The sequence below is a fragment of the Hoplias malabaricus genome, chromosome 3 (genome assembly GCF_029633855.1).
Source record: "Hoplias malabaricus isolate fHopMal1 chromosome 3, fHopMal1.hap1, whole genome shotgun sequence".
NCBI lineage: Eukaryota > Metazoa > Chordata > Actinopteri > Characiformes > Erythrinidae > Hoplias > Hoplias malabaricus.
In genome coordinates this window covers 22,081,422-22,098,808 of record NC_089802.1, presented here as the reverse complement: position 1 = coordinate 22,098,808, position 17,387 = coordinate 22,081,422, and the positions used below count along the sequence as shown (strand labels likewise).

The window sequence follows — 17,387 nt, the reverse complement described above, 5'->3', positions numbered from 1 at the left end:
ATTCTCCAAAACATAGCAGAACTCATTACATTTAAGGACTGCTGCATGACTGGGTGCCATTCAGTGTTTACGTCAATGACACTTTTTTTTTGTTTTGTTTTGTTTGTCACCCCGCTCAGCCCCCCAAGCTCCTCCACCCCCCAAGCTGAGGATTTGACCAAGATTGTGAATGGATTTTAGCTCTTCCTCTGTTGCTGAAAGATTACTAATTATGAGACAGTGGCTGAGTTCAGTGTCTTAGTACAATACAGGCAGATGTTCTGACACTACTATTGTTTCGGACACTACGACACACGGGTTTTTAACCAAACAATGTAGTATATTATGGGTATCCGCTATCCACTAGTGTCACCTATGGTGCGTCTCAATTCAAGGGCTGCATCCTTTGAAGGACGCGTTTGTAGGCCGATTATGTCACAGCAGCTCGACTAGGCTGTCCCATCTCAGAGGCTCCTCATTATGCAGCCGACAAATGTAACCTTTTCCTGAGAAACGAAGGATGCAATGGGACTGTCTTTCACCAGCCCAGATGTCCCATTTTTCATTGCGTGCCTTGGGGATTCAGTCAAAATAACATGAGTAATGATACAAATATTAAATGTACTTGAATATTTCCATTGTTTAAGAAGCCAGGAGCAGTTTCCCACTGTGGGGAAATTGTAACATTTATCTATGAATTAACCCTTTTATCTCACGTTTATGTCCTGTGGTGTTAAACAAAACTGGTCTGAGGTAGATGCCCAGCTACTGAAGCTGAAGCAGAACACGTTATCGATTATATCTGAAAAATATTGTTTCTATGACATGATCTCTTATCTCTGTTGATCTCTGATCTCTGTTGATCTCTGTTCACCTCAGAAAGATATTATGGCTTCTAATATAGACTTTCCCTTTTCCACATTCACTGCTTTAAATGGTAGCTGTTTATGTTAAAGATTATCTTTATATGTATTTTGTGTTACAACATATGTGAGGAGAGCACATAAGAGAAAAGAGAAACATGACAAAGGAGCAGAGAGAGATTTATATATATATATAACTTGCTGCCTTTTTTAGTGCTTGCACATATGCACTGACGGCTGTAAATACACAACTGTCTGCCATGTGGAAGTTTTGACAGTTTCTGCAGTTTCTGGGATTAAATTTTAAATATCAGTGATGCTCAGTACACACACACACAGATAGCGGTGTAAACACACACACACACACACACACACACACACACACACACACACACACACACACACACACACAGCAGGTTAAACCACCACCGTCCAGGTGCCCTTATATAAAACACTTGAAAATAGATATCGAGTCTGAATTTATTACTGAAACACAATGTTAAACGATTACAAACACTCACTTAAACATTCTCTGCCTCACTTGCTCAGAGCTCATATCTAAAATAAACCTGGTGTTGCACTAATTAGCGCCCCTCTAGAAACCATTCATGCAGAACCAGCTGTAAATCTTTGATAAAAGTATAAATGCACAATGGCAAATATAAGATAAAATTAAAAGTATACAAATGTACATATACTGAAGAAAATGCATGTCCTATGACAACCTATGATAAAATGAATTTGTTTTGCTTTAATCCAATGTGAATTAGCTTTAATTACAAAAAGATATAAATATCTGTTATTAATATCAGTATTGACTATTCCAAGGTGCTTATTATTGCTTATCGTATCGGCCCAAAAAAAAATCGGTGCATTCCTATTATTAATAATCAAAAACAAGCTTTTAAGGCCAAAAAGGTGTCATAACAGTAAACACACTGGGATAGCTTTCTGATAGTTTCTGTTTCAGATTATGACTTATTTCATTCTACACTTAAATGTATAATGAGTTAAACCGGTATTAAGAATAGAGTCTGAGTGAACTTTTTAGAATTTAAATATTCCAAGTCTTTTCAGTGAAATCCACTGTAATAAAACACTTTCATCTCTAGCCCTAATAAATCAGGGAGAATTAATTTCTGGCTCCGCCTTTGCTCAGGAGCCATCTGGAACGTGATGGTAAGTGTAGGAACAACAGTCAAACAGGATATCTGCCATAGATTAGACTGTCCCTTTTCGATTTGGCCTTCAAAGGACACTCAGCATTCTTTGAAGGACAGACCTTCATAGACCGTGTCCTTCAAAGGATGCGGCTGAATTGAGACGCACCCCTGTTTGTTTACCTAGGTAGTATACTATCTTTTATAAATTAGATACTATCTTCAAAGTGCTAGAAAGTGTTAGGCTACAATCACACAGCAAGTAAAACTGGCCTAAATCTGATTTGGGAATCAAATCTGATTTTTGCTGTTCACACTGTCTGTATGATGTGACCAATATCCAATATCAGTCTGAAGAGATCAGGCTCCTAAACTGACCTGCATGAGTGAAAGGATGATGTTCAGGTGCTGAGCAGAAAAATACACACACTATGTAGTGCTTTATCACAAAACCCCCCCTTTTCTGAATTCCAAATGAGCTATATGTTAAAAGCAGAGTATTAATTAAAGACTTTAAAGAATATTAAAACATAAACAGGTTCCTTTCGCATTAAGTGCAAATTTCTTATATTTCTCGGGAGCACAAGGTCTCCAAAAATAACTAGACGAGCTCCAACATAATGAATTTAATATTTCGATGATCCACATTTTGCTTGTTATTGACATGAACAATATAAAATTGGTGTAGATCTCCTTAAAATAAAATAGTTTGTTTTATAAAAACAATACAAATTTGCACAAGTGTTATTTTCTCATAAATGAGAGACAGGAGCCAGGATAAAAAAGTTTTTTGTTTCCCGGTAATTATTTAACCAGTCAATTTCCTTGTCCTTAACTCTGGTGAAACATGGAGGGTAGGTGAATTGGCTTCTGTAATATCTGTCCTGGTTTGTGAGTTAATGAGTGTGGATGTGTGTGTGCCCAGATATGGATTGGCGCTCTGTCCTGGGTGAAATCCTAGTGCCCGATGCAGTCCTCCAGGTGGACGGTCGTTTCTGGTTGAGAGTACGCTGTGCGCGTTTGGCTGCCGCTTCTCGACAGTGTGTGTGTGTGAATTGAGCGTTCTGAGCAGTGTAGATTGTAAAGCGTCCTTGGGTGTCTAGAAAGGCGCTATATAAGTGTAACGATAAAAGTAGCCGGAGTGACGTAAAAAAAGTCACATTAATTCTGATCTGGCCGTTCAGATAGTCGCATCACCACAGATGCCACATATGAAAGTGGTAATGATACCGGTCAGATTCAATGCTATTTGTGCTGTTCACACAGCCACACAAATGGCACATCTGTGTCATCTATGATGAAACAGATTGGATTTGGGCCACATTCACCTGCTGTGTAAATGTAGCCTTAGTTTGTCAGGCTCACCTTGCATTACATTAACAGGCGATAAAGCCACAAATGTTAAATAATTTCCTACGGAACAACGCGACTTGTAGCTGTGATACAGCGACAGAGCGACAAACAACATGCCAAGAGACAATCTAAAAAATTGCCTGCAAGAAATTCTTTGAGCCAATAGTAGACAGTGTCTGAATTGTTATGGTGTCTGATTGTGAGATACAGATAAGGAACAGAACACAGTCTGCGTCCCTGAGACCCTGAAGGGACACAAACAAATTTTTCATTTTTTAAAAATAAAAAGCTAGTTTCATTTTGCCACATTTTTAATCAATCTGTGTACAGGTGCCTAAGGATGTTGTGCCTTAGGAAGTGCTGGAATAACAGAAGGAGACATTCATTTAATGACATTATTCACAAATTGTTATATTATTCAAACTAGGATTTCATAATATTTTATATATGAAACAAAGTAGCATGATTAACCCTGCCGCCCACCCCCCAAATGTCATTTAAATGGTTTTTTTCAAACAACCTTTTATCGCTGTCAGTCTCACACTGTGTTCTCTGCTTCACAAGTTCACATAATTTTCTCAGTGACCAGCTACAGTGCTAATGTTATAAAAAGAACACTTCAATTGAATGAGCACTGGTGTCTTAGTTATGTGATAGGTGGATGTCTACATTGGCAGCTATACTGACTTGTTAGCCAAGTTTGGGTGGAAAACAGCAATGTGCACAAAGCTTCATCCTTGTTCTTCATCATAGTTGACCCATTGAAATTCATTCCCCCAAGTGGAAATAAAATCTTGTCCACTCTTTTCCATTTGATTCATATATTTCACCATTAGCCGTTGAAAAGCACTTGACCACATTGTAGGGGTTTCAGAAACTTTAGCTTTAGCTTAGCTGCTGACACTGAAATAAAGATTTCAGGACTTGTAAAGATGTGTGTGTGTGTGAGGAATTGCTCATTAGTGTTTGTGTGTTCAGTACTATTAATTCATTCATTCATTCATTCATTATCTGTAACCGCTTATCCAGTTCAAGGTCACGATGTGTTCAGTACTATGCATGGGTCAAATGCAGAGAAGTAATTTCCCCAAGGGGATTTGTAAACGTGTTGTTTCTTCTTCTTCGTCTGCAGCTGCTTCTGCTTCTTTGTCTAACATTTTTATTTCAAACACAATTTGTAATCACTGCATGCAGTGCATGATAGGTAATTCTGCTAGGAAACATACTCATTTTAAGTGATGTAGCAGAATTATCATTCTTAAACCCTTCAGTCCTTTTTAGATGACAGTTGTGATTGTTTTATGTATGTATAACATATGTAGGGAGAGATTTGGAATGGAGCCTGTGAAACCAGTTGTTGGATGTGAGGACTCAATCTGCATTAATGCATTTTTAAAGGGAATGTCTATGATATAGGGGGGAACACTGTCTGGTTTGTTCACCTTCAGAAGCTCAGATTATTTCGTATTTATTCATTGATTGAATTACCTCGGAAATTAATATGTAATTTGAGTTGTTTAGTTTTGTAGCACTTTCTGTATGTTTTTACTTTAATGCTCTCCTGAATTTAGAGCCAGTTTCATCAAGTGAAAACGTGAGGGTGAGAGTGAGATGCATACAAGATCAAGACACTTTAGTTTTGTTATTTTATTTAGTTTTGTTTTTTTAGACTCTGTGGCTTCATAAACATATTAGACCAGTTTAGAGCAAACACACTGACTGGAGAGCTAGCAGATGGCAAGGAAATTAAATTGTATAAAATATGTGTTGTGTTTATTTATTTTTTAAAATCAAAACTGTGAACATACATACATACATACATTTTTCTTTTCCGCTTCTCCATTTCAGGGTCGCGGAGAAAACTGTGGACATCTCCTTTAAAATTTTTCTTCTACTCATATTATTGTGTATAATGGTAAAAATGGTAGAATTATGCCACAACAAGACAAATCTCAAATAAACATACACATAAAATAAGTCAGAAACTTAAAGAAGGACTCCAAGTATTGTGCTGCCCTTCAGTGTGACTTTCTGTAGTCCATTTTACATGTGTTTTTCCTCTGTGCTATGTCTGCTGCTAATTGGTCTAGGCGTCGCTCAGTTTAAAATATTAAATGCACTATGAGGAAGCTAATGATATGCTTTTCCATACTATTAATGATATAACATTAATATTTACATTAATAATTACAACTAGTGGAGGTCACTATACACACAGATACACAAAAAAAAAATCCCCAAAACATCCAAATGTGATTTTTGTGAGCTGTACAGTGCCCTGATGACTGAAGCAGAAATATTAAGATATTTCTTTCTAAAAATTACTTGGTGTGGATTTTATTGTGGATGTATTAGAACAGTGGCACAGTGGTGCAACAGGTAGTACCGCTGTCACACAGCTCCAGGGTCCTGGGGTTGTGGGTTCGAGTCAGATTCCAGTTGACTGTCTTTTGAGGAGTTTGGTGTGTTCTCCCTGTGTCCATGTGGGTTTCCTCTAGGTGCTGCAGTTTCCTCCCATGGCCCAAAAACACATGCTGGTAGGTGGATTGGCTACTCAAAATTGTCCATATGTGTGAGTGTTTGTTTTGCCCTGTGAAGGACTGGTGCCTTGATGGTGCCAATGAATGAATGTATTAGAACAGTACCTCTTTTTGTCAGCCAAAGGTTTTCTGTGGGTTTATCTTTGCATCAGTTTCCTGTAGTTGTCTAAAAGGTTTCACAAATCATGTGCATTTTCACAGTGACTAGTGCTATTTGGCATTTCCATAGTATAATCAGCTCCTTCCAGTTTGGAGTATTGGATTACTTTTTATTTTTGCAGATCTTGCACTTCCTATGCTTTTACCATGTTTGGGAAAAAAAGAACCCTTAACTGAAATTAGTTCACACCAGGGTTTTTGTTTGTTTTTAAAGCAGAAGAATCTATAAAAAAACAGCAAAGTTGCAGATTCTTAAGGGCAAAGTAGATCATTATCTTGACCTTCATGGTGATTTAATTTACTCAAGTGTATGATAACAGTAAGTGTTTAAACCTTTTTTTTTCAACCATATAAGTTTATGGGTTAAAGCATGGGATCTGCTTTTCCCATCGTTCTATACTGTACGTGTGATCACAACTTGGCCCAAGCATGATTCCAAAAAGTCTTTTGAATCCTATTTGGATTTGGTTTCAGTCTTTCAGTGTCTTTTTTGCTCCTCTATGTTAATTGAAAGCAGCTGTCCACCACTGTCACAAGGTTACTGTAATGTAGTCTGTGGTGCCTTTATAGCATGGCACAGTGAGAATAGCAGGAGTAAACACAGTTGGAATTACAATTCACACTTTTTTATATAATTGTAGTGTAATTAAAGTACATTAGTTAAGGCATATTGCTAATGTTAATCACTGCAACATTCCCAAAACTATTCAGGGAATGCCTATCCAGGCTGCCTAATTTTGATTCTTCATATGGTACACTTTATAAGATGTCCTATATACCATACAAGGTTATAGAGGTTACAGAATCTGTACAGAGCTGTTGAGAAAGTTAACCTACTTGAAGTAGGTTGTTCATTTTCAGCTAGGCTAAAACATTTTGGTTTTTGGAATGTGAGTATCACAGAATCACCTATATTTTCAGTGTTTTCCAAAACAGATTTTTCTACTATTCCTGGCTATTTATTTTCTTGAAATACTCTAGTCAAAGCAAAAACAACATTGTGCTTTCTATTTTGTCTTTAAAAGGTTAATTTGAATGTTTTTATGGATTTATTTAAAGCCATACGATATAACAGATTTTTTTTTTATCACACATTATGTGGCCCTTTAAATAAACATCTAAATTTTCATTTTTACATTTTGGATCATATAATTTCTGAATACGTCATATTGAAGCCTTTACCAATATATTTTTTTTCTTTAAACTGTCTTTCATTTAGTTCACTGCATCAGTTAACACCATTCTTCAGACTTCTTTACAATTCTTTTTCATAATTTTGATTGATTCAATTAAACAATGAATAGCAAATTGATTTTGTCAGAATTTATCAAGTAAACATAACATTGAGCTTATTAAAAACTCTGTTCTTCTGTACTCTGTTCTTCTCTCTGACGTTTTTACATTTCATATACTGGTGGTAAAAAAAAAAAACGTCAAAGGCTCTGTAGCAGGAACTACAGTTGTTTCTGTTATCTCTTAATCTTGGTTTGAGGTCACTTAACAGACCTCCCATACTCAAATCAAATCAAATTTAATTGTATAGCGCTTTTTACAACTGATGTCACAAAACAGCTTCACAGAATTCCAATAAGACAAAGTTTTGACATGAAATCATCATCATCATCTTCCTCTTAATATATCTCAGAAAATTTATGTCAACAACTGAGCCAACACATTTTGCACAAAAAGGTGTTTGGAAATCTAAAAATACATTTTTGTTTCATAAAAATACTTTATATAATTGTCTAACTGTGTTTTGCTGCTGTAAAGAACAGTTTGAATTTTCTGAATATTTTTGTATAATTAGCATTTGACAGGTAGAATACACTACATCTATGAAATGCTTAGTCTTGCTCCAAGTAATACCATTCAAATACCTGGAATTGCTTCAATTTAGCAAAAAAGGAGTCTTGATATTTTCTCCTGTGGTTCCATGGTGATAGCAACAATTTTGTAATGGTTTGGTAAATGCATGGAAATGCTTCCACTTTATTAATAATTTATTATAGACAACACAGAACACTTGCCTCAAAAGATGGAAGTTTTTTCCAGTATTTCTTTTCATTAGATGATGAAAGAGTCATCTCCAAAGATCATGTATTATATTTTATATTTTTGACTTTAAAGGGTTATAATAGGTACCTTTGTACTCTTCTGTTTTACATGTCTTTTATGAATCTAGAGCTACTTAGTATATTGAATTGTATGAAAATAAGCCAGTTTTAAGGCTGGTAGCCAGTTGTAAAGACTGTTAAAAGAAAATGGTAACCTTATGGTAATTGGCTAGACTGCTTATGTTTTACAGCAGCAGTAGGGCATTTTGCCTGGTAGGTGCTGAAAATTTAAGTGAAAACTCACGAGGAGCTAATCTGTGCCATGGTCAAAGCCATCTATTAGTTTACTATTAATAGTGCAAAACCATCTGCATATCAGCATTGCAAGGCCAATGTTGGAATGCTGAAATTCTCTGGGAAAGTACAGAGCTACAGGTCCTATTTCAGCCAGCTGTTGACTATGGGCTGGCGACTAATGCTGAGTTAGTCTCTGCATATGTTTTTTTTTGTTTGTTTTGTTTTGTTTTTTGCCCATGTGTATCACATACAATACAACACAATTAATTTGTTGAACACATTTTTTTTTTATCTTTAATCCAGTAGTAATACGGCAGCCTATTTGTCAATGTAAATTGAACAAGATTTTATCTAAGTATTGTGGTTTAGCTAGGATACCTATTTTTGCATGTGGTTTCTATAATTGTATTTGTTGTTTAATATGTAATCTTTCAAGAGTAGTGTTTAAACCAGCCATATTTGTTTGTTTGATTATGTGTCTATATATTTAAAAGTTTGTACACATTTAGAATATTTTCACTGAACTAAGCCTCTCCTGCTTTTTTTCTTTATACAGAGCAGAGAAAACTGAAGTCCTCAGCGATGACCTGTTACAGGTGATTACATCTTTCTCTCAGTTTTTTATGCATTCATTCCTGAGAGAGCTTTACCCTGACCAATCACAAGGCTAACATGTCTTCGCCCTCTTTTTTTAGTCTGAACAATCTTGCATTCGGTGTGTATCTGAGACTAAATATATGTATATGTATATATATATATATATATATATATATATATATATATATGTGGTGATTTGGGTACTCATGGATTGGGCTCAATGAGTAACATAGTTGTAAAGGATAGCTGATCAGTTTATAAATGACCACAGCAAGCCAAATCATTCATTTGAAATATGTTTTGTAGAAAATATATTATAAATGGCTGCCGGGTGAACTGGTCAATTCATGACTTGCAGCCTCCATATTGGGGACTTACTTACTCCACATTAGAGACTGACCATCTAGAGATGACATAGTGATGAGATAGGACTATGTGCTTCTGGGTGCTGTAAGAGCAGAAGAGAGAAGAGCTGTGTATGAGATAAATCTATCCATCTTTCCTGTTCGCTTACCTTAGATCAGCACTTGCACCAAAAACCTTGCATCACTGCAGCCCATGGGCAGCCCAGGACTTTGACTGTTTTCAGGATCTGCTGTGTATCAAAACAGTAACATATGGAATTGTTGCTAAAGGTAGTCACCTAGAGTTTCATCAGGGTGATCTGGTTTCTTCCAACAGTCCAAAATATAGTGGATTGATGGTGCAGGTTGTCCACAAGTTTGTCTGTGTTGAGTGACTGCCCTGTGGTGGACTGTAGTGTCCCTGCCTTTGCCCAGATATTGAGTGTAGATAGATACAGAACCCAATTATCATGTGACAAAATAATTACACATTCATTATCATGTATAACATATGCTGTCATTCATTTATTGAGGAAAAGTGATGGAAAGTCTGATACTTTCAGTGCACTAACCTGGCCTCACTCTCAGAGTCAATCAGAATGCAACAGGCAGAATCCTCTGTACATCAGTGTACACTTCTGTGTATCGTTTTGTAATGACTCTTATTGGTCTCACGTGAATCCTAGAGACTGCCTCCTCCTACACAGCATGCCAAAATAGAAGACTTGTGGTTGGTCCTTTTGCATGACAGTCAAATCTCTTTCCCTGCAGTAGTAGGCAGTTCTTGGCCACATTAAGTGGCAAAAGGCACCAGACTCTCCATAGAGGGAGACAACATTACACTGAGAGGGAAGCAGAATAGGGCTGGGTTTCCCAAAAGCATCTTAAAACAAAGGAGATGCTTAAGTGGCAGAGTGAGCATCACACTGAGCAATATTTCTGTCCCTGTTAAAATGATTTAAACACTAAGCTGTTTTTGGGAAAATAGGCCCCGATAGTTGTGGAGGCCAAAACTGTATTGGCTGTATCAAAAAAGTATTTTGAGGGCCGTTCCAGCTTCACTGTGTTGAGCATCCAGAGCTCTAAATGGCATTGCATGTTGTGTGTGAAGTCCATGACTGTACATATTTCCTCTAAAAGCTTGGAATTTGGGGACCCTGATTGCAGCTGTGACCTCCATCTCTTCCAGTATCTCTGCCTGGTAGACAGAGAGGCGGGAGAAGCAGTGAAGGTCCTGGCTGCTAATAAAGTAATCTGTGATGCCACAGCAGGAGAAGCGGAAAGTGGGTTGTTGTTGAGTGTAGATAATGTGCTATTATGGTTTCATATACGCTGCATGAAAATGTTCTAATTTCACCATGCTAATTCTCGAGGTACAATTTGCCATTCACAGATACATAATATTGGATCATTTATATCAATAAATAAAGTATTATATATTGTTTTTATTGGGTTTTCTTGAAGTACTTGTATGATGTGTGTTACCCTAGTTGACCTTGGCAGGTAAAAAGTCACTTATATTGTGCCATATTTGTCTCTTGTGGGTGTGTTTTTTAGGCCGCTTGCATTGCCTGTAGCGTGTAGGCGCACTTAAAGATCACCAGAAGGTCTGACAATACAATCCTTAAAATACAAACCTTAACTCTAATATGCTGTGCAAAAGTGCCATGATTACGTAAGCATGCTCAGGCTCAGAACAGTAAAATTCAGTGTGAGCCAGCAGAGGAGTGGGTAGGGAGGGCAACTGTACTCCAAGGTTCTATTCGGTCGGGCCAAGTGTGAGTACACGCTCAGAAAAAAAACGTATGGGGAGACAGAAGCAGAAGCTGTCTATGATTGGGCCGCAGAATTTGTTGGTGCCAGCTGTGAACAATATCTTTTCGTAGTGTTATAATTCATTTGCATAAGTTGAGAAAATCTATTGCGGTTTCTCTTGCCAATGAATCACAGCAACCAGTCTATGGAAGAATGTGATTTGTAGCAGTGTCACCTGCTAGTTTCAACACCATTTATTCATTCACTGTCTGTAACCACTTATCCAGTTCAGGGTCAAGGTTGGTCCGGAGCCTACCTGGCTTCACTGAGCACAAGACGGGAACATTCTCTAGAAGGGGTGCTAGTCCTTCGCAGAACACACTCTCACACATTCACTTACACCTATTGACACTTTTGCTTAACCAGTCCACCTTCCAATGTGTGTTTTTGGACCATGGGAGGAAACCAGACACAAATGGTGCTTTTCCACCGCGTGGAACTTACACGACTCAGCATGGCTCTTTTGCTGTCAAAATCTGGTCCCTGGAACCAGGCACTTTTTTCAGAGTCTGCTCATGCTTGGTTCCAACCGTGGCAAGTAGGTGTTTTGAAGAGGTTTTTACACTGCTTGGGATGATGGGAGATGAAAATTTCCTGCAAAAGCCGAACATGCAACAAGGAAAACTGATCTGTTAGAACTGGGGTGCAGAGCCATGTTCAGTCCAAAAAACAAAAACACTCGGCTCCATGATGAGTAAACAGTGCCTAAATTTACCACTGCCGTTGTGGTTTTCAAAGCCCGCAATTCCTGTTAGAGACAGGGTTTTGCAACATCACTAGCTCCATTTTGTGTCAACAAATTTTAAAGGGGACATATTATACCTCTTTTTAAGTTAGAATAGGTTTCAGTCCCTTTCAGATTGAGTAGTTTAAGGGCTCTGTCACTTTTATGCAAATAAGCTGTTGCTGGCCACACCCCTGTCCCATGTTTACGCAGGTGAGTGCCAGGGTGATTCTATGCAAATTTCCTTATTGTGCCATCACAATAAGGGAGCCATCCAAATGGCTCATAGATGCATATGATTCCTGATCCCAAAATCTTTCAATGGACTTATGATGCTTTTCCATTGCATGGAACCTTCACGACTCTACTTGACTCGGCATGGCTCTTTTGATTTTCCACTGTCCAAATGTGGTCCCTGGAACCGGGTAAGATTCAAGTCGCAGCTCACTTCGGGTTCCAACCAGGCAGAGTAGCTATTAAATGGTGACATGTAATCCCTTTTCAGAGGGTTTTTGCGACAGCACCGGCTCAATTTTGCAGGGGAACTGTGCCAGTTGAAAAGTGACAAGCTTTAAAGCATGTCGAGTCATGTAGAGCCGGACCCATGCAGTGCAAAAGCACCATTACAGAAAACGGATGGATTTTTTTTCTTTTCAATACTTGGGTCTCTACTACTCATATAAACACTCCAAGTAGGAATATAAAAGCATGCAAAAGGGGATTTTTGCATAATATGTCCTCTTTAAGCGAGCTGAGCCGTGCCGAATCAAGCCAATTTGAGTAGAGCTGGACTCATGCGGTGGAAAAGCAAAGAACACAAAAAAGAACACATCCTCACAGACCGGGCCTCAAACCCACAACCCCAGAACCCTGGAACTGTGTGACAGAAACACTATCTATTGGCATTTTACATTGTGTCACTAATTGTTGTTTACAGGCATCTAATCAAACATCACCTGTCTGTGTGTGGTAAAACAGAGCTGATTTAGTTACTTGTGGTTCCTTAGTTCTCATTATTTATTGATTAAAAGACACATCAGTGAATATGACCTGCTTTGTAAAAAGCCTGTAATCCTTGTTTTTTGTTCAAATGATGGAAAACCTAAAAGTCACTCTGTTGCAACAGTTGAAGTCACTGTTTCTAGGCAAATACATTCCAAACAGTTTCCTCTCAATGGGTTCAAGAGTGTGTGAAAGAAATGACGTGAACAATACCTGTCACTGTACACAACCACACCCTGAAAGTGCCATAATTCAGAATGCTGCACTGTGTACTGTCTGGCAAAATAAGATGAGAAATGATGAGCTCACTTTTTGATTTTGCAAATGTGATTGCAGTGTGTAAACTAACAAACAAAAATTAATAAAATATGAACAGTGTAAGGAACTTATGGGTGAAATATTATTCAAGTATATTTTTGCCACTGGGATTTTTTCACAGCTCCTTTGCTTGACTTGGTTCATTGTGTCCTCAACAGTCTCTCACCAATGTGTTAACATGTTCCCCACAAATCATGTTGACATTTCCTATGATTGTCAAAATGGCTTGCCCCCTTTGCTCCACCTGGTGCTCTGCATTGAGCAGTAGTGTCTGGTCACACCACATCTAGCTGTATAAGACAAAGCATAGCTCAACTCCCTCAGGGCTTATGTACATATTCACAGCTCCTAAAGTCATGTCAGAGACTCTAGTCTAATTTTCTTTGATAAATATTACTACAGGCTGATCCTTTCTCAGTGTACGTTTTGTAGTTTTTGTATAAGCCTTGTAGAGCTTTGACAAAAATCTCTTTCAACCTAATGGGAGACTGCAGCAAAAGTCCCAGTGCTTGTTTTTATGGTCCCAACATTAAAAATACAGTTTTCCACTTTAAAATGTGTGAAATACAAAATGTAATTATTTTTCAAAAGATATCAAAAGGTGAGTGCAGAATACTGCAGGTTCATGGGGCCAAATGTCTTTTGTTTAGAGAGACAACCTATCAACAGTTGCTATGGATGTCTCCACTTTGTAACAGTAGTATAACCCTTTTTGGTGCTATACAAAACCATTTTCAAAAAGGTGTTGCAAAACAGTTTTCATCAATCTGAAGAATCTTTTCTTCAGTGCAGGTACAAATTCTTTTTATTATTATTTATTTATTTTATGTTTTATTTTTTTTTTAAGTAACGTTGCCCGAACTAAAGAACCCTAGAAGAACCTTCTTTAAGTATGTGGATCAAAAAGGTGTTTTTTTTTTTTGTTTTTTTTTGTTTTTTTTTTGGGTGGTTACTTTTAGTGACATCATGTCTTATGACCAGAGCCACCTTCTTTTTTGAATGAAGTCCATGTGTTGACGAAAGATTCTTCTGTGTTCTTGTCCAGACATGTTCACTGGTCACTTTGAGATGGCTTCCCTTTTCTATGTAAGTCACAAAAATGATCTTCTATTGATTACTTTGCAGTTGGAAAAGCTGTAGCCCATTGTTTGGGCTTGTTTAGTCTGGTGCTGTACAGGCCAGTGTTCAGTCTGTGATGGAAACAGGGAAATTTTTTTAATGACCCTAGCATCAGTTAATCCAAACAACCTCTGAACAGGATCTCCCTAAGCACATAAAGAACATACAACAGTCATTGGCTTCCCCTTGTTCCTGTGCCAAGTAGAGAGTCCCTCTCTTTTCCCATGCAGATCTAGCTAAGGCAGGAGACGCCCAAGTGGAATGTGTGTCTGACCTAGCTGTGTGGGGCTTGGGAAGTGTGAATGATGTAAGAGGTGGTGGGGGGAGTGGTTAGCGGCATGAATAGGTAGTCATCTCATCTCCCAGCCTGAGGAATTTATGAAATCATTTGCTGTTTTTGGAATACAAATAACATTTTTCTCCTATCTATCTAATCAGTTTTTTTGTGTGCGTTTATTGATTAATTTCTCTCTGTTCACTGACTTGAACTGAATTTCATTGTACAATTGACTGTGGTATTATTGTTGATGATAAAATGTGTAAGAAAAAAAGGCCTCAGTAGTTTATCAATGGTGGTGTCAAAATGTTATATAGTGCTGTGAAAAAGTATTAGTCACCAATTTTAGCATATCTGCCACATTTGCCAGCTGATGTCTGGTGAATGCACTGGGGCAGATTGTCTGCTGTTGCTCCATCAAGGTGAATGCTGCGTATTGATGGTGGTTGAAGTGACTCCCTAACGTCCCAAAGAGTGTAAATAGGTTTGGGTGTCTAGAAAGTACTTCTGTTGGGTGCATCCTCTGATATGCTTCTTTTAGCCTATCTATTGTTTAATTTAGGCAGCTGTACTTATAAAAGTATATTTTAAACAAGGTAGCACAACAGAATACTTTGTTATAGTGTAAATCTTGTGCTGTAATTTGTAATCTGCATGAAATATCATATCTTCAGTTTTGAAAACAAAACTGTCAGCACTGCCGCCATGTTGGCTCAGACAGGGCAGAGAAAGTACAGAGCAGCAGCACTATTGGTCAGGACTAAATACAGAATGACGCAGCTATGATAAATTGCGATCAACTTGCACTCTATCTGCTTATGCTTCTACAAAGTGGATCAGCGAGATAGATGTGCCTAATAATATATTGACCAGTATGTGTTTAAAACTTCTAGCCTTAATATTGTCTTAATCTGAACCATTCATAGAGCAACACACACGAACACGCCACCGCTGTTGTATCCCTGTTGTGGTCCTGTGGGAGTCCTGATTATTAAATTAAATAAAAGAAAGCAGGCAACTAAAATATTCAATTTTACTTTTTGTACATTCAAATGTAGTACTGTAGAGTTCACCTACATGGTAAATGGAACCGATAAAAATGGGTACATTCATCATTTTAATTTTGTGGCTGATTGGTCTACTTTACATTTGTCTTGGGTGCTTATGATAAATCATGCATGAACTAGTGACTTGGCATTAAAAAAGCATATTGTATGTGTGTTTAACCCTGCTTAAGATGGTATGTAGAAGGGGAATGTGCATTTTAAAAATAACATTTACGTTTGACACTGAATAGCTGTTGATGTGTGAATGCTTTGTGCATTCTTGGCAAAGGTAACTGCAGTGTACAGTATGTTCTCTAGAATGTCATTTTCACATCTTAAGGCCTTTTAAGGGTATTATGTAATCTGCCTCTGTTTTTTTTTTTTTTTTTAACTGGAGTACTGAGTAGTCTGCTGGTTTGATATGGATATGTTCTGTACAGATTGAGCGTCGTATGGAGCTGGTGCGAGTCGTTTCCCACAACACACATAAGAGACTGGTCGCATGTCTGCAGGGCCACATAGGCACAGATGCGGAGAAGAGACATGTACGTGCCACTTGCATACTAACAAAATGCAAATTAACCCAGCCTTTCATGATCTTTCTCTTCTCACTTTATATTGAGAGTAAGCTTGTACATGTTGTAAGAGTTTTTGTATCTTTTGATTTGTAGAAAAAGCTCCCACTAACAGCTTTGTCACAGACCATGCAAGATGGTGGAGGTCAACTAGGGGAAGAGTCTCTCATTGGGTAAATATGTGTCTTTTTCCACTTACTCTTTGATTACTTCAGTGAAACTTTCAGTGGAATAACTTGGCCACAAAAAAAGTAATTTGGCCAAAAAACTAAATTACAAAAGATGCTCCCTATCTTACCTTCATTCAGGCAGCCAAGGCATGTTTTGCTTCCAAAATTGCCTTCTTTAGGTTTGCACTGTAGTTACATGGTTGATTTATCAGGATTCAAACTCTTTAACCTGTAGGTATTTGTATAAAAAATGCACAGAATAACTAAAACAATCAAACATTTAAAACAATAAAATTCAATAACATAACATATAAGCAAGCCAGATTGGTGATATCAAATTAGGAAAACATTTATACATCCTTGGGATGATATGTGTATTGGTTAGATTTATTTGGAAATATGAATTTTTCCAAATGATAGGTCTTTCAATTGGATTTAAAATAAGCTGCTTAATTGTATTAGCAGTCTATATTATTTACATACATGTGAATATAGTGCTTTGTTTAGACACTTAAGTCACATTACATTCTTTAGCACTTTAATTGCTACCACTATGCAGCATCTACCTGGATTATGGGACAGCAGCCTATCTGTAATAGCGCACACTGCACACATCAGCTATTTGGTAGAGAGGAGACAGGGCAAGGCCAAGGCAGGGGAAACAAGCCGTACAGGGTGCCCAGTAGTTCACTCAAAATTGTGGGCATGTTTGTGTAGCCAGTCAACCTACTAAGCTACAGCTTCCTTTACTTTTTAAGTACAGTAGCCTCACAGCCCCATTGCATTAACAAGACGTCAGACACCAAATCTTGCTGATCAACTACTTTTTGTAAGGCATTGTGTAAATCAGCTTCTTTCTTTGGTTCGTCTCGCTCTCATTAGGAAAATGATGGAAGTGTGTGGAGAAGCTGAGAACAGACTGGCGTCTGAGCTAATGCAGCATGAGGTACAGATTGAGAAGGACATTTTAGACCCACTAAATCAGTTAGCTGAGG

General features: G+C 37.8%; 1 protein-coding gene across 2 annotated transcripts in view; it reads left to right on the top strand.

Moving 5' to 3' along the window:
- The window catches only part of arhgap17a (Rho GTPase activating protein 17a), a 32,539-nt gene that overhangs the window by 3,292 nt on the left and 11,860 nt on the right, over positions 1-17,387 (top strand). For both annotated transcript variants that reach the window (XM_066664363.1, XM_066664362.1), the window contains exons 2-5: positions 8,962-9,001; positions 16,088-16,192; positions 16,319-16,395; positions 17,275-17,386. In XM_066664363.1, coding sequence (XP_066520460.1) covers positions 8,962-9,001; positions 16,088-16,192; positions 16,319-16,395; positions 17,275-17,386 — 334 coding nt within the window. The remainder of the gene's footprint in view (positions 1-8,961; positions 9,002-16,087; positions 16,193-16,318; positions 16,396-17,274; position 17,387) is intronic.